The 15,911-nt window shown below is 50.6% G+C and overlaps 3 protein-coding genes across 7 annotated transcripts; 2 read left to right on the forward strand and 1 right to left on the reverse strand.

Moving 5' to 3' along the window:
• The first annotated feature begins 501 nt into the window (after window positions 1-501).
• On the forward strand, window positions 502-2,830 carry JTB (jumping translocation breakpoint). Its single transcript, XM_043456052.1, has 5 exons — window positions 502-1,146; window positions 1,293-1,330; window positions 1,526-1,608; window positions 2,058-2,137; window positions 2,519-2,830. The coding sequence occupies exons 1-5, from the start codon at window positions 1,064-1,066 to the stop codon at window positions 2,673-2,675; spliced, it is 441 nt and encodes a 146-aa protein (XP_043311987.1). The 5' UTR covers window positions 502-1,063; the 3' UTR covers window positions 2,676-2,830.
• Window positions 2,831-3,103: 273 nt separating this feature from the next.
• On the reverse strand, window positions 3,104-8,842 carry CREB3L4 (cAMP responsive element binding protein 3 like 4). Of its 3 annotated transcripts, none has more exons than XM_043456023.1 (10): window positions 8,530-8,842; window positions 7,630-7,807; window positions 7,154-7,400; window positions 6,895-7,010; window positions 4,837-4,932; window positions 4,364-4,470; window positions 4,178-4,246; window positions 3,996-4,080; window positions 3,708-3,804; window positions 3,104-3,575 (listed from the first exon to the last, which is right to left on the reverse strand). In XM_043456023.1, the coding sequence occupies exons 1-10, from the start codon at window positions 8,589-8,591 to the stop codon at window positions 3,382-3,384; spliced, it is 1,251 nt and encodes a 416-aa protein (XP_043311958.1). In that variant the 5' UTR covers window positions 8,592-8,842; the 3' UTR covers window positions 3,104-3,381. The 3 variants fall into 3 exon arrangements, with proteins under 3 accessions (XP_043311958.1, XP_043311968.1, XP_043311976.1); XM_043456033.1 differs by having other exon boundaries at window positions 3,111-3,575; window positions 4,837-4,929; XM_043456041.1 differs by lacking the exon at window positions 8,530-8,842 and adding an exon at window positions 8,005-8,441 and having other exon boundaries at window positions 3,111-3,575.
• Window positions 8,843-11,634: 2,792 nt separating this feature from the next.
• Window positions 11,635-15,731, forward strand: SLC39A1 (solute carrier family 39 member 1). 3 transcript variants are annotated; one of them, XM_043456073.1, is made up of 4 exons: window positions 11,635-11,747; window positions 12,462-12,680; window positions 12,850-12,980; window positions 14,081-15,731. In XM_043456073.1, exons 2-4 carry the CDS (start codon window positions 12,494-12,496, stop codon window positions 14,735-14,737), a joined length of 975 nt encoding a protein of 324 aa, XP_043312008.1. In that variant the 5' UTR covers window positions 11,635-11,747; window positions 12,462-12,493; the 3' UTR covers window positions 14,738-15,731. The 3 variants fall into 3 exon arrangements, with proteins under 3 accessions (XP_043312008.1, XP_043312000.1, XP_043312016.1); XM_043456065.1 differs by lacking the exon at window positions 11,635-11,747 and adding an exon at window positions 11,855-12,070; XM_043456081.1 differs by lacking the exon at window positions 11,635-11,747 and adding an exon at window positions 12,101-12,216.
• Window positions 15,732-15,911: the final 180 nt, after the last annotated feature.

Here is a 15,911-nt window from a genome sequence, read left to right on the forward strand (position 1 = left end):
ATTATAGAAGAGAATCAAAATGAGCTAAACCTTAAATTCAAAAAGTATGATAGAAATGTGAGGCAATAGAAGAGAACAAAGTATTTTAATGAATATTTCCTTTGCATCTTTCAATCCCATGGACATGTAGCCTGGTGGGCTACAAGGGGTCACAAAGAGTCAGATACGACTTAGCGACTAAACAACAAGAAGGTCCCATCTCAGTAGAACTGAGTGGGAGCCCAGAGACAGGGGAAGCCTTCACATTCACAAAGTTTCGGATATTGCTGCCCCTTGAGGGAGGAGAAAGTAACAGTTTTGTCTTCATCTCTGGAACGCCAACCCAGCTTCTCCCCTTGATCATCGCTCAAGATGGGAATGGGGAGGAGAGTCAGAAAATCGGATGCTTAATTGTGAGTCCTCGGGTTTTAAGGAGAGAGGAAAGTCCTGAGAGGGCGAAGTATCGTTCCTTTTCATGTCTCGCCGTTGACCACAGGGGCAAACAGGTGACAGCCCAGGGAGCTACAGCAATGCACGAAAGCCTGACAGCCGCCATTTTCTCCGTTCCCGCAAAAAACTACCAGGACCAGAATGCAACGGTGGGCCTAGCCAAAGGGTCGCAACGCGCCGCACAAGTGCAGGGAGCTCCAACTCCCAGGGAGCAGTGGGCGGAAGACTACGAGGCCCGTCAGGCCAGCAGCGGGCCTCCGCCTCCCATCACTGGCCTAGCTCTGGAAACGGGCCCGCGCCCAGGATCCTCCGCGCGCAACATGGCAGCACCGGGAGCGGAAGCGGAGCCGAGGGAATGCTAGGGCCGTACGCCTCCTCGGCCTTTCGTCAGGACCGTATCGGTCGAAGAAGGAAACTCACGGTCCTACCCAACAAATGCGTGTTGCCTTTTCTCGCCGTGGCCATGGGGGCGTACTGACAGAGCCTTTAATCTGATAGGCAACTCCAGCATTTCGCAGCCCTGAGTTGGAACCTCTCGGAGGACTGCCGTGTAAGCGCTGACTCTGCGTTCCGACCGAGGCACGAGGCCAGTGAGGCAGGTCCCTCTGTCCCGACAGGTGCGACACTGCACTCCATGCCTGCGGGCGCGGGGAGGCGTGGCCTCCCCCAGGGCCACCACCTCTGCTGGTTGCTCTGCGCTTTCACTTTAAGGCTCTGGTAAGGAGGGGCTGAGGGCAGGGAAAAGGAGGGGATGAGAGGATCGTAACGTCCCCATTCCCCGAGTCCCAGGACCGCGGAGGTGGGGGGGCGGGGTTCCCTGTTTCTTGGCTTCTGACTCTTGCCCCTTCCCCCCTCCGCTGCAGCCAAGCAGAGGCTCCCGTGCGGGAAGAGAAGCTGTCAGGTGGGTGATGGTCTGGAACTCGTCTCTCCTATAATTTTGTTTTGACATCCTCCCATATTCCGAGAGATGAGGTGGGAAAGGGCGGTACTACGTGGGACGAGGGCATTCAACTGTGCTGGGAAGTTGATGGGCAGACTTTAGGGGAGAAATATTTTCGGAAGGAAGTCTGAGGCTTGCATTTCTCTTCCTCTCTAGTGAGCACCTCAAATTTGCCGTGCTGGCTGGTGGAAGAGTTTGTGGTGGCAGAAGAGTGTGCTCCATGTTCTAATTTCCAGGCTGTGAGTATCTGTTTTCTCTCCCTTTTTTCTCACATTGAGTCAGACTGGAACGATGTGATTGTCTAAGGTGTGCCTTTGCGTTGTCTTTTCATCTTTTTCCTTGAAGTCTCAGTGTAAGTCCAAATCTGAACTTGTCTTCCTCCTGAAAATGTGCCTGTTTCTTTCGAAGTTAATGGCAGCATTCAGCTAATAACCGTGGTCTGCTCAATTTTAATCTAGTAGGCTCCAGAACCTGCCCTTGCCTCTCCTAGGCTGTTGAGCCTGAAGGATTCTTACTGACACATACTCCTGGTCATGTAAACACCACCCTGTCACCACCCAGGAGAACTCCTCCTCAGTTCTCTGTTGCCTACCAGCCCCGAGCCATAGCACTTGGACACCCGCTCATGGTGCCCTGCTTCTCCTGCTGCCCCTTCCTAACATGTGTTGTGATGCTTTCCTCTGGGCAGAAAACCACCCCTGAGTGTGGTTCCACAGGATATGTGGAGAAAATAACATGCAGCTCATCTCAGAGGAGTGAGTTCAAAAGGTGAGTGCTGTTTCTCTTCTTGAATCCTCCTAGATCACTTCCTCCTATGACTTTAGGTAAATACTCCTGCCTCTTCCTTTTCCTCTGGAGGTAGCATGGCATATTGGAAAGGGGAGGGGATTTAGAGCCAAATTACTTGAACCCAAGTCCCAGCTCTACTCCCATGTTTTCTTATCAGTAAAATTGGTTAGTATCAGCTCTGTTTATCTCACTAAAAATTAAATATTTGAGGGGGATTAATATACTGTAAACACATTAGAAGGCTGACTCTGGCTTCCTCTCTTCGCCACGGAGACACCTTCATTAGGAAGAGGCAGAAGGGAGAGCAGAGGGGAGGCGCTCTGATCTTTTCTGGGGATAACTGTTTCTTCTCGCCCTCAGCTGCCGCTCAGCTCTGATGGAACAACGCTTATTCTGGAAATTTGAAGGGACTGTCATAGGTCTGGCCTTGGTCTTTGCTTGCCTTGTCATCGTTCGTCAGCGACAACTGGACAGAAAGGCTCTGGAAAAGGTCCGGAAGCAAATTGAGTCCATATAGCTACTTTCTCTCCTTTCACCTGGATCTTAGAAACCCTGCCTCAAACAGAAGGTAGAATAAACTGACTTGCGCCCTTGGTGCTAACCTTGCGGTAGCACCCCCTTTCACTCCTCCATCTAAATAATTAATGAGCAGAATAAAAAGAGTAAAATCATTTCCTTCCCTATCTATAATTTGATTTGGGGCAGGAAGGCATGGGGGGGTAGTGAGGGAAAGGAGGAAATGATTTTAGGCCCCAGTTTATCCAGGTACCTATCTTCCTCCTCTTCCACTACTTACTTAAAACTCCCCCATCTATAATTTGGTTTGGGGCAGGAAATCATGGGGGGGGCGGGTAGAGAGGGAAAGGGGGTAGTGATTTTAGGCCCCAGTTTACCCAGGTACCTATCTTCCTCCTCTTCCACTACTTACTTAAAACTGTCAGCATATAGTTTTACCAAAAAAACTTTATTTCTTAGCCAAAACATCAGTTTCCCTTTAACCCTGTCCTCGAAGAAATAAAATCACAGATACATGATGAAAGTATTTGAGCTTCCCCGTGACATAGGCCAACTAAGCCATGGGGTACAGACATCAAGGGCATCCTTATGGGATTCAGACCCCTGAGGCCAAAGAGCCCTGAGTGGGAACCCCAGGAGGAAGCAGAGCAGTAGCAGAGCCCTGGATTCCTTATTGTGATTGGGAAGTGAGCCAGGAAGTGCTAAGCTCACATTTCATCGGCATGCGACACAGTTCTGATGTGCCTGCTGGGGCCTGCCCTCCCTCCCACCTTCTCGAGCAGTGTCCTTGTCGAGCTGTTTGCACCCTTGGCCCCAGGTGGCCCCTCCAGTCTGGACTCTACCACTGCGTTTTCAGGATTCTCTGTCATGTCCCTGTGAGTAAGGATGTTTCTGGAAATCACTGCGGAGTGAAGGAAAAAGGGCAGTAGAACAGTGCTCCCTCCCTTGGTCAGGGATCCTAGAGAGGACAGGGCCTCCCTCCCACTTCTTGACTACCCAGAAAACAGAGTTCCTTCTTGCCCTTGCCTCTCACCTCCATGAGGCTGGTAATCCTCAGGCCTGGCTTCTGGCAGGCCCTGAAAGGGGCTGAAGCTGGGCAAGATGATGAGAGCCAAGGAGAAAAGAAGGATCTGGGAAGAAGCAAGAGGACACTTGGGCTGTGGGGGCCATCAAGGAAGGGAGCAGAGGGCAGAGTGACTAGGGGGCAGTTGGGGTCATCAAAGATGGGACAGTAGGTCTGGCTAGGAAGTGAGCATAGGGATGGAAATGTGGCAGAAGGTGGAGGAGGTGAGGGGGGAGATGGGAAATAGATCAGCGGTACCAGAACACAAGTGCTAGTCTGGGCAGCTCTGTTGGAGGTTTGGACAATAAGCATCTGCAGCTGGCGGAGCTGAGTCACCAGGGAGCTGGGAAACAGGGAATGAGGAGTTAGGTCTCTTGGGGACCAGGGCCCAAGAGCGTGTGCAGCACACTTCCCCCAGCACGCAGACTGTTCTCACTCACATGTTGTGCCTCTCTAGCTCCTGGACTTTTTTCTGTAGTTCCTGGTTCTGTGCAGCACAGGCAGCCACCCTAGGGAGGGCGGAAAGGTAGGATAAGGCTTGGTAATCATGTGCATGCCTGACCTCACCAGCCTTGGTAAAGACAGGGGCCCAGACGTGAAGCAAAGAAATGTGAATTCAAACATACCTGCTCTCTAGGCCATCAATGTACTCTTTTTTCCGCCGCCGGCTGTCCTGAGCTGACTGCTTGTTACGGATTTTCCTTCTGACCTTCTTGAGAACCCTCTCCTCTGCCTGGAGGCCCAGGGTGTGTCAGTCCTGGGCCCTCAGCCTTCCCCAGCTCCTCAACTTTGTCCTGCTCTCCTGGCTCCTCAGAGGCCTTGATAGGATTGCAGTATTTGGGATACCCTTTGGGGAAGCCTGTTACCTTGGTGACGGGCAGGTGAGAAGGTAGGGAAACGCCGCCAGCTGTCCTGAGCTGACTGCCTGTTACAGATTTTCCTTCTGACCTTGAGAACCCTCTCCTCTGCCTGGAGGCCCAGGGTGTGTCAGTCCTGGGCCCTCAGCCTCCCCAACTCCTCAACTTTGTTCTGTTCTCCTGGCTCCTCAGAGGCCCGGATAGGGTCACAGTATTGGGATACCTTTTGGGAAGCGTGTTACCTTGGTGAGGGGCAGGTGAGAGGGTAGGGAAACGCCTTCCTGTCCCAGCAGCCGCTTCTCCTCTTCTGTCAGGAACAAGGTTTGACAGGGCAGCTGCTGGGGCATGAGAGAAGATGAGAATGGAGAGAGGGTCATCCCATCCTCAAGACTGTTCCCCTTGCATGCCTCCTGGGGAGTGTGTCCTGTTTGCTCTGAGGAATAACAAACCATGAAATGAAATGAGGGGCAGGGACCTTAATTCAGACAGACTCTCAGTTCAGCCACAGGGACTACCTGAGGCTGACTAGGGAAAGAGGAGGCGGTTTTGTTGTATTTTTTGTCCACAGACTTAGGCCCTTGGCAGTCTGACCAGGCTAGAGAGGACCTATTCTGATGCACGTTTCTGCAGACCTTAGGAGTATCTGGAGAGGAGGGGGAGTAACTCACTAAGGTAGAGTCTGCTTAATTTTATGGCAGACAGATGATTCATCTTCAGCCATTAACTTCAATTCGGCAGTATTACTGTTTACTGTCAGCCACAAGGAGATCCCTGGGGTCCTGGCTCATTCTCCCCTCGAGTCTGAGCCTTACTTCTCAGACTGAAGTTCTGTTCCCTCTCAAAGAAGGCCCCAGAGGCAACCAGACTGAACAGAGTATGTGGGGAGGGTAGATGGTATCTGGTTAATGTGAGCCCATCAACTGAGTAGCTTGCTTTTCTAACTAATACTCCTTTTTGAAAGATTGATACTTCACTTTGTGACTCAAGAGGAAATTGCTTTTTGCCTTCTGATGATCTTTGACTTTTTTAGCTAAACCACTCTACCTCTGACTTTTTCTGATGTTCCCGTCTTGCTTCTGATACTGTTTGGTGCTATATTAGAGGGGTGTCCCTCCCAATCCACCTAATCAAAATCTCTGAAAATGAAGCCTAGAGGGTATTTATTTATTATTTTCTTGGCTGTCCCATGTAGCTTGCAGCCTCTTAGTTCCCAAACAGTGATCGATTCCATACCACCTGCAGTGGAAGCCCTGAGTCCTAACCACTGGATTGCCAGGGAATTCCCCTAGAAGATTTTATCTTAAAAACAATATCAGGGCTTCCCTGGTGGCTCAGTGGTAAAGAATCTGCCTGCCAATGCAGGAAACATGGGTTCAGTGTCTGATCTGGGAAGAGCCCATACGCCCTCAAACCTGTGTCCCACAAGAGAAGCTACCACAATGAGAAACCCGCTCACCACACTAGAGAGTAGCCCTCACTCCTCACAACTAGAGAAAAGCCTGCACAGCAATGAAGACCTAACACAGCCAAAAATAAAATTAAAACCAAACCAGGACTTCCCTGGCAATCCAGTACAAATGCCCTAGTGTTTTTGATGCACACACAAGTTTAGATGCCTCAGGCTTTTTAAGATTCCTCAGCCCAAGATTCTAAGATGCTTGGCTTGGCTTCTGGTCTCAGCTTCAATTACAGATTTGCAGGGAGGCTAGAACTTACTCCCTGCCTTTTGCACACAAGAGTTCTTTTCAAGATAGAGGGAGGAACAGTGACCTGGGCAAGGCCCCCTCTTCATCCTCACTGCAACGAACCAGCCCAACTCCCCTTGGGAAGGTATGTGACGTGTCACACCCCTATGCTGTTAACTATGGGCAGTGGGTGACTGCTGAACTATTGTTCCAGTAAAAACTGTAATTGCACTTGCTTCTATACCCTGTGCCCAGTAACCAGTTGGATTCCCAGGTGGCCTATCCCATTTCCACGTCCTGACTCAAGGCTGAGATAATGGCCCTAACTGAGCAGACAATGCACACAGGACCAGGCTTTCTCCTGAGCCCTATCCTTGGATTCCCTCATCCCACCCTCTCCTTAACCGAAACATCACCCCCTTAACCTCAAGGGCTTCTGTCTCTCTTGTCCATTCCTGCTCTTACAGTTGCTCACATCTCTCTGGCATTCAGGCCCAATGCCACAAAAACTGGGGCAAAGACAGTGTTCAGCATCAGTTTTCCCCTCCCTCAACCCCTTTCCCCCAGTTTTGTGTATCAGAGAGTACTGAGTCCAGTTGACTCCCCAAGACTCACCAGGGCTGCAGGAGGCACGGAGTTTACAGTAGCTGCTGTGGGCAGGATGTGAGCATCAGGAGGCAGCTCACTGACCACACAGGTCTCAGGCACCATAAATGGGGGGCTCCACTGATCTGAGGGAGACATAAGTGGCTGGGAGAAAGGATGTGGATGGCCACAGGCTCTGGGTAGTGGCATAGGTTGGGGAAACCCCCTTAACTCCAGGTTAGGACTGGACCTGGAGGGCCAGTGTCCCCTCCCCACAAAGAACACTGACCTAGTTGGATGGAGATGAGCCCTACAGCTGGCCCGGCTTCCCCCTGCATCCTCTCCAGGGTCCCTGTCTCATAGACAACCTCATAGAGGGCAGGGGAACTGGGTGGCTTGGGGGCAGGGGGACTGTCTGGATGGCCAGGATCCTCAGAGATTCCACTGTCACTGCCGGGAGATGCTTCTGAGCAGTAGACTTCATTGGGGTCAATGAAAAGTTTCAGGAAATCTTCAGGCTCACTCTCTTGAAGACCCTACAGTAGAAGAGGGTGTGAATGTGTATAGGGAAGAATTCTGGAAGTCCTATTAATGTCAAAACCAGATCAGTTTCAGTCCCTTCTGTCCTTGGACATGAGGGTAGTTACAGCTCATGTCTATTTTAGGGGCTCTGTCTTCAGACCTCTAAGTGGAAACTGAAGCCTCTTGCACTTCTTATCACAAGAGTTGTCTCAACCCATACCCATTCCCATTCATCACACTCACACAGCCATGGCCCCCACTGCACTCCCAGCCTTGCAGCCCCTGTTCCTGTAGCCTAGTCACGGGAACTTCTGAAGGTGGACCATGGAGTCCGAGCTCCAGGAAAGGTCCTGTTGAGAAGACATCTTCTGGAGGTTCCAGGCACATGTCCAGCAGGTCAGGGGTTCTGAAATCCATGGTTCTGCGGGTGGGGGTGGGGGCAGTTGCAGAAGAAGAATGTGGGCTCCCCCCTCCCCCACCCCACAGTTTCTGAGCTCCTCTCCCTTTTCCATTATACCCCTTTCTCCCCTGTGCAGCCCCCTCAAATGTCAGCCCAGCCATCTCGCCTTTGGCCTTATCTCTCTGGTTCAGACCAACAGGCACCCCCCTGGGTATTACCTGTTTCGAAGAGCTCAGCCCTGCCAAGCCAGCCTAGCTCGTTGATGGCCCCAAACAGTACACCTTTTCTTTCTTCCAGGATCTCGCATCCTGGACCTGCCTAGCCAAACCCCGCCCCCAGCCTTACACTACAGAAGTGGGTTGTACCCAGCCAAGAGCCACGATAGAGAAGCAGTATCTGGAGCAGGGGTTTAGAGGCTGAGCGTCCACAAACCGGACTTAAGACATCAGCCTGGCCCCTTCTGCCTCAGTTTCTCCTAGTGACAGCAGATCTTCCTGAGGGTTTGATGGCTCCTCAGGGAAGGCTAGAGACGGTTGTGAATGGAGCACAGGACGCTTGGTGCCTGTTCTCTAGCCGTCAGTTTTATAGACGGGAGACTACGGCGGGGCTGAAAACAGGAGCGGTGTCCATAGGACTGCCGAAGACTGACAGAGGCATCCCCTCCCCCACTCCATGGCGCTCTTCCCCCAGTTGAGTCTGATTGGAAGCTAAAGAGGGGTTGTGCCTTGAGCCCATGGGATTACCGTCTGGAGGCAGGCTCCGCCGTAACTGGTGGGAATTGGCTGTCAGAGTGCAGCCAGAGCATTTATTTGTCTGGCAGGGATTTGGTTCCGCGGCATGAGAAGGAGAGTAAGAGCCAGAGGACTTACAGTAGGGAAGGGGGTGGGGTGAGGGGAAGTTCCGGGAATGTGGGCAGAGGCTTGGTTTGGTTTCACTTGCCACATGACTCCGAAGCTCTAGGCCGGGAGTAAATAACCAGACAGCGCTTTGACTTTGGAAAGTCGTGCAATTGTGGGTTGTCCAAATCCATAATCCATGCATTATGCTATTGATAAAGAACAACAGTTATGTGTACACACTCACAGGTTAACTAATGGAGGGACAAGGGTCTAGAAAACTGCAAAAGGTTAAAATACTCAGATTTGGTTTGGGAGTTTGACTTATATTTTGCATATAGTTACAAGTAACAGTATGCAGTATGTGTTCTGCATTTGTATAATTTACAATTTTACCAAAGAGGAGACAGATAACATGACACAAGTGTAATAATACCAAAAGTCGGGACATTTTGCCTTCATCTAGAGACTGATGACCCAGGAATTCTCTTTGAATAAAATAATGGGGACTTCCCTGGCAGTCCAGGGGTTGAGACTTCCTGCTCCCAATGCAGGCAGTTCAGGTTCATTCCCTGGTTGGGGAGCTACAATCCAACAGGCATTTGGGCACGGCCAAAAAAAATTTTTTTTAAATGGAGCTATACTGATTAGGTATGATTTTCATCTGCCTCCCAATAGTACTTCAGATAAAGAATAGTTCAGTGAATAAAGCACACAAATTTGGGGCATATATCTGGAGAAAACCATAATTTGAAAAAGATACATGCACCCAAATGTTCATTGCAGCAGTATTTACTACAGCCAGGACATGGAAGCAACCTAAATACCCATCAACAGAGGAAAGGATAAAGAAGATGTGGTACATACATACAATGGAATATTACTTAGCCATAAAAAAGAAAATTAATGCCATTTGTAGGAACGTGGATGGACTTTGAGGTTTTCATACTGAGTGAAGTAAGTCAAATACAAATATCATATCACTTACATATGGAATCTAAAAAAAAGGTACAAATGAACTTATCTACAAAACAGAAATAGAGTTACAGATGTAGAAAACAAATTCACCATTTCTAGGGCATAAGGGAGGGGGAGGAGTAAACTGGAAGATTGGGATTGACACATACATACTACTCTGTATAAAGTAGATAACTGGAACTTCCCTGGTGGTCCAGTAATTAAGATTCTGCTTTCCAATGAAGAGGGCATAGGTTCGCTCCGTGGACAGGGAACTAAGATCCCACATGTCTCAAGGTATGGCCAAAAAATAATACATAATAAAAAAATAGATAACTAATCAGGACCTTCTGTATAGCACAGGGAAATCTACTCAATGCTCTGTAGTGGCCTATATGGGGAGAAAAATCTGAAAAAGAGTGGATATATGTATAATTGACTTTTTTGCTGTACACCTGAGACAAACAACATTGTAAATCAACTATTCCAATAAAGAATTTAAAATCATAAATAAAAATAAAGCACAAAAACTTGGGATGTGGATTCAGAGTTCAAATGGGTATTCTTCCTGTCAAAATTTAAATAGGTTGAAGGTAAAGAGAAGAATAGGATCTAATCATTATTGAGTAGCTGATATATGGTCAGGCATTTTCATGTTACCCATATCATTCTCATAGCAATTGACAGCTGGCAGAGGGAAGTTAAGCGATTTTCTCAAGATTACTCTCGTTGACTAAAAAAATTGCACTATCTAAAAGCTCAGAATTATGTTTTATTTGGTGGTCTTTCTGAGGCCTTCAGGCCCAGGAGGCAGCCTCTCCGATAGCTCTTGAGGGACAACTCCAAAAAGATAAGGGAGGAATCAGGATACATAGTTTTTGCAACAAAGACTAGGAATTCAGAACATCAAAAGATTATTATTAATTAAAGAAAACCAGATATCTCAAGTTAATGAATTTAGCACTTTTCTATATATGGAAAGACATTAAACAGTTTGCGCTCATTGAAATCATTACTTTGATTTGCACCTTAGCTATCTGGGGCCACTATCCTATTCTTTCCTATCCTGAGTCCTCTCAGGGGTTATTTTATGGACGTGGCTGCAGTGACTCGGCTTGGCAGCCGGGCAGCCGATTCCTCTCCATTTTGTGTTCCCTCTGGGCTCACCACGCAGCTGTAGTGGCTTGATGGCTTCAATAACCTTTGTTTACTCATACGGCAAGCAACGTTTTTCATTTATACTTTGTAAGTAGCTGAACCAAGATTTGAATGACTTGGTTCATTCAAGGAACAGAAAAGAGGCTGATGCAGCTGGAGGGAGAGAAGATAGAGAGATCCAGGTGAGATTGGAGAGAATCCTGGCCAGCTGCCCTGAGGCATGGTGAGGATAAGCTGGGGTGTGCGGAGAGAAGCTCCTCACCAAGTGGGGTTTCAGCAACTCCTGAGAGGGGTCCCACCACTTTACCCATTTGAAGGCAGAAGGCTGCACACAAGTCAGCTCCCACCATAGGTACTTCAAGATATACTCTCACTTTGCTAGCCCCCGCTTTCAATTCTTCTTTTTTTCTTCCTTGTGGGTGCTAGCAAGGGAAATCAAGCAAGTCAGTCAGTCTTACGAATGGAATGCTTTCCCTTTGGCGCCCTGGTGCCCAGAAGGGGATCTTGGAATCTTCTAAAAGAGATAAGAAGACTTTGGCTCAAGACCAGGCAGATATCCTCGGAGATGTGGGAGGTGGAAGACATGGGAATGTGGGGGTGGGGTATGGAGCATCATCTTTGCCCGGGAGAAGCATCTAGCTTTCTCTTTTAGAATCTTCAAAGGATCGAAGCCTTTGTAGACCAGTCAGGTCCGCGGGTCTGACCACCACAGAGACCAAGGCTCTCAGACTCTAGATACTCCCTGAATTCCTTTCCCTTGCTCGGCCCCCCACCCGCAGCTCCGCACTACCCCAGACCGCCCACGCCTCCACCGGACTCTGGCTGCCGACCTCTGATTGCTCCTAGCTCACGTCACTCCCAGTCTGGCCCCGCCCTCTAGGCGCTGTCATTGGCCACTGGGGGTCCGTACGCGGTGGACGCGGGGGGAGGGGGAAACGAAGGGGAGGGGGCGGGAATTCCCGACTCGAGGCCGGAACCGAGCGGATGCCTTGTAGTGAGACCCTCCAGAGGTGAGTGCTGGCTCCCAGGAAGCGGGATCGGGGTCGGCCACCCAGACCTCCCCGAGCCTACGAGCCAGAGTCCCAGCTCTCGCATTCTTCTTCAGCTTCCCGGCACTGTGGTGGCCTCAGACCCCGCCTCCCAGAGCGCGGACTTCCAGACACCGCCCTCAGTTGTTGGGTCAGCCCGTTCCGGGACCCAGGACTCCTAGGACCCCTCTTTGGTCTTCTTTCCCGACATCCCAGCCCGTGGCTTGCAACAGTCGCTCTCTGCTTTCAGAGGGATGGCGCTGGGGAAATGGGAGCGGGAAAGCACCCCAACTCGCCCTGTTAAGGTGGTCCACGAAGCTATCCTTGACATCTCTTCTTGAACCCCTTTCGCTTCATCCGTTCCTTCCTGGAGAGGGCGGCTGGCATCTACTTTGCTTAAAGGAGCCCAGCTCCCTAGTTTTCTGGGCGCCTCATGTGAAAGAGTAATGAGGTATTAACACAGCCCCCATGCCTCAGTTTCCCTCTTGCTAGGTTCCTGAATAAGTCACTTGAAAGGGATCAAATAGGGGAAAGAGGAATAGCCTCAGGTCAGGAGTGGATGAGTCACACTGGGATAGGGAAGATCAGAAAGTGGCTGGGATGAGGGAGCTGCATTCAGGCCATCCTTCCCTTTCCCTTCATCCCATATTTCCCTTGTGAAATATTTCCACTTCCCCACTCACTCTGTCTTCCTAGGTCTGAGAGTCATTGGAGCTACCACAGCCACCATGGGGCCCTGGGGAGAGCCAGAGCTCCTGGTGTGGCGCCCTGAGGCAGCGGCCTCAGAGGCTCCAGTGCCCATGGGACTGGAGGTGAAGTTGGGGGCCCTGGTGCTGTTGCTGGTCCTCACTCTCATCTGCAGTCTAGTGCCCGTCTGTGTGCTGCGGCGGCCAGGAGCTAACCCTGAAGCCTCAGGTAAGCCTCTCCTTTCCCCTGTTCCATGGATGCTTGGCTTAGGGAAGGCCCTGGTGTTAAGGAAGTGGACCTACGGGGGGTCAGCAAGAGTGACTGTTGCTTTGATTGGGTAGTGGGGCCTAAAGAGGGTTCATTTACCCATTCCTCTCTGTGTTCCACTCCTGCCCAGCCTCCCGCCAAAAAGCCCTGAGCCTTGTAAGCTGCTTTGCGGGCGGTGTCTTTCTGGCCACATGTCTCTTGGACCTGCTGCCTGACTACCTGGGTGCTATAGATGAGGCCCTGGCGGCCCTGCACGTGACGGTGAGCCCTGGTCATTTGCATGTGACCCTGTGTATGTGGGTGTTCAGTCACGTACCTCCAGGAGAGGTGGTTTGTATGGATCTGTTCGTGTGTCACTCTATGACTGTACGAAGACTCTTGGCCTGTGACGCCATGAGCTGTGATTTTTAGTCACAGAGCAGCACAACTCTGTGGGTTCTTACCCCCTCAGTCCTTATGTGACCTCTGTGTACCCTTTGAGACAGTGTGAGGAACCTTATTACCAGGTGCATGATCTACTTTGTGGGTGTCTCTAGTTCCAGCCTCCAGGAAAATAATAGCACTCCAAGAATCATCTTTACCCTCTCAGCACTTTTCTGAAGGGTTGGAGATAGAGGTCCCTACAGGCCTGGGATGGATAGGAGTCAGTTTCCAGGGCCCTGGTGTTCCTATAGCCCAAGGAAGAAGGATATGGGGAAGATCATGTCCAAGGCACAGAGCAGTCTTATTGGAAAAACTGAGACAGTTGGAGGAACTGAGGAAGTAACACTGACTATAACCGTTTATATCTGTGACTGAGTGACCTGTGTCTCTGTGTGACTGTGTGTAAGCCTGATCGTCCCTGTGACAGTGTGTGGCTTAGCGTGTGAGCACTTGAGAAAGAGGGCCAGGGTGTGGCCTACTTGTCACACTTTCCTACATCAGTGACTTTCAACTCTCCAATCCACCCCCCACCCCCCAGGAAACATTCAGTAATGAAATATTTTTCGTTGTCCCAACTCAGGGAGGGAGGGCTTGCCTTGCTACTAGCATCTAATGAGTATAGGCTAGGGATGCTGCTAAACATCCAACAGGGCACAGGACAGCCCTCTACAACAAAGAACTGTCCAATCCAAAATGTGAATAGCATCCAAACCGAGAAACCACGGTTTCCATGTCACACTGGGAGTGACGGCATAATCTGTCCGCCATGTGTCACTCAGTCTATGACACCACGTGACTCTGTTTTTGCATGACTGAGAGTGGCTCTGTGTCTGTGCCGGACCCCAGGTCCGTGTAACTGGGACTAAACCCTGCATCTGACTCTTCCTCTCCCTTCTTGGCTTGTCTCCTGATCTCCATGCTGTCCCCTCTGCCCACAGCTCCAGTTCCCTCTCCAAGAGTTCATCCTGGCCATGGGCTTCTTCCTGGTCCTGGTGATGGAGCAGATCACACTGGCTTACAAAGAACAGTCGGGACCACCACCTCGAGAGGAGACGAGGGCTCTGCTGGGAACAGTGAATGGTGGGCCACAGCACTGGCATGATGGACTGGGGGTCCCACAGCCAGGCGGAGCCTCATCAGCTCCCTCAGCCCTGCGTGCCTGTGTGTTGGTCTTCTCGTTGGCCCTGCATTCAGTGTTTGAAGGGCTGGCAGTGGGGCTGCAGCGAGACCAGACTCGGGCCATGGAGTTGTGCCTGGCGTTGCTGCTCCATAAGGGTATCCTAGCAGTCAGCTTGTCCCTGCGGCTGCTGCAGAGCCACCTGCGAGCACAGGTGGTGGCTGGCTGTGGGATCCTCTTCTCATGCATGACACCCCTGGGCATTGGACTGGGTACAGCTCTGGCAGAGTCAGCTGGGCCACTGCACCAACTCGCCCAGTCTGTGCTGGAGGGCATGGCGGCTGGCACCTTTCTCTATATCACCTTCCTGGAAATCCTGCCCCAGGAGTTGGCCACTTCTGAGCAGAGAATCCTCAAGGTCATTCTGCTTCTAGCAGGCTTTGCCCTGCTCACTGGCCTGCTCTTTATCCAAATCTAGAAAGCTCCAAGGCAGGCAGGGAAGGTTGGGTATCACGTGCCCTTGACCTTCCTCCCCCTCTCCCAGTGTGTGGGGAAAAGGAAGGAGTGGGGAAGGGAGGTATTGAGGGCCAAAAAGTTCTCTGGGAGATAGGCTTGGGGCCTTTGAAACTCTTTGTCCAATGAGAGGAAATTGGGCAGACAAGAGCCTGACCCCTAGGCCCAAGGGACAAAAGATGGTCAAGTCACTAGAGATATGATCAAGGGACATTAGTATTGGGGAAGGCAGTGCGTGCCAGTATCAGGGGTCAGACACTACACATGGGGACAAGCGGATACTTGTAAGGCTGGCGGTGAGCACCCAACTGCTGTGGCAACAGAGGCATAGAGAAGGCATAGGCTGAGTTGCAGTCCTACTGGTTCTAGCCCATTTCAGCCCTCTTTCACTTGGAGTGGTCTCCTCCTACTTTTCTTAGCTCCTACTTTCATATCTATCTTCCTCTTCCCTTCTCCCAGGGAACTAGTGCCAAATGGCCTCTTCCTGCCAGTTTTGGTACCTCCTCTGGCTTCTCCAGTCCTGCTCACTACTCTATTTTTAAAGTGCCAAATAAATCCCGTCCCTCTTTCTCAAAGCACAAGTGAAGGTGCTGAGCCCTGGCCAGCACATCAGTGGAAGGGGTCTGCTTGCTCCTTCTTTTGGTCCCAGATAGTGAGCTGTGGTAGAAATGTTTGCTGAGCTGGGGTTGGGGGCATGTTGGCAGAGTTACCATCCCCCACTACTGTGCTGCACCCTAGGAGTACTGAACATGCACATGGTGCCCCAAGCCTAGATGATAAACACTGAGCTGCCAAAATTTTTTTATATACCAGAGGATCCCAAGGGGGAAGGGGAAGGCTCACCCCCAGGGTTATTTTTTTGGGGGGAGGGCTATGCATAGGGCCATGTTCTCTAGAATCTATTTTACTAACTGACCTGTTTTGGGAAATGTTACCCAAATAAAACAAGTTTCTATACATCTGTTCGGTATCTGATTTATTTGTCTTGGGAAAGGGGTGGGCACGTGGGGAATCGAGAGAGTCTGAGTTTCATATGTTTAGAGCTGTTTTAATATGCCTGGTCTTACTGTCTTCGTTCAGGCCCCTCTAGTCCCTTTCCTAGAAAATGACCAAATGTTTCCTCTTGTCTCTTCCTGCTT

This window comes from Cervus canadensis, chromosome 2 (assembly GCF_019320065.1).
Source record: "Cervus canadensis isolate Bull #8, Minnesota chromosome 2, ASM1932006v1, whole genome shotgun sequence".
NCBI lineage: Eukaryota > Metazoa > Chordata > Mammalia > Artiodactyla > Cervidae > Cervus > Cervus canadensis.

What these genes read in the sequence shown, in the direction of transcription:
- JTB (XM_043456052.1), top strand. Translation starts at nt 1,064, where the DNA reads ATGCCTGCGGGCGCGGGGAGGCGTGGCCTCCCCCAGGGCCACCACCTC. An exon ending in GCTTTCACTTTAAGGCTCTG is followed by an intron (nt 1,147 to 1,292) that starts GTAAGGAGGGGC and finishes CCTCCGCTGCAG; the next exon opens with CCAAGCAGAGGCTCCCGTGC. An exon ending in CAGAGGAGTGAGTTCAAAAG is followed by an intron (nt 2,138 to 2,518) that starts GTGAGTGCTGTT and finishes TCTCGCCCTCAG; the next exon opens with CTGCCGCTCAGCTCTGATGG.
- CREB3L4 (XM_043456023.1), bottom strand. Translation starts at nt 8,591, where the DNA reads ATGCTCTGGCTGCACTCTGACAGCCAATTCCCACCAGTTACGGCGGAG. An exon ending in GCGGAGCCTGCCTCCAGACG is followed by an intron (nt 7,808 to 8,529) that starts GTAATCCCATGG and finishes CCCCACCCGCAG; the next exon opens with AACCATGGATTTCAGAACCC. An exon ending in GCAGTGGGGGCCATGGCTGT is followed by an intron (nt 7,401 to 7,629) that starts GTGAGTGTGATG and finishes CTTCTACTGTAG; the next exon opens with GGTCTTCAAGAGAGTGAGCC.
- SLC39A1 (XM_043456073.1), top strand. Translation starts at nt 12,494, where the DNA reads ATGGGGCCCTGGGGAGAGCCAGAGCTCCTGGTGTGGCGCCCTGAGGCA. An exon ending in AGCTAACCCTGAAGCCTCAG is followed by an intron (nt 12,681 to 12,849) that starts GTAAGCCTCTCC and finishes ACTCCTGCCCAG; the next exon opens with CCTCCCGCCAAAAAGCCCTG. An exon ending in TGGCGGCCCTGCACGTGACG is followed by an intron (nt 12,981 to 14,080) that starts GTGAGCCCTGGT and finishes CTCTGCCCACAG; the next exon opens with CTCCAGTTCCCTCTCCAAGA.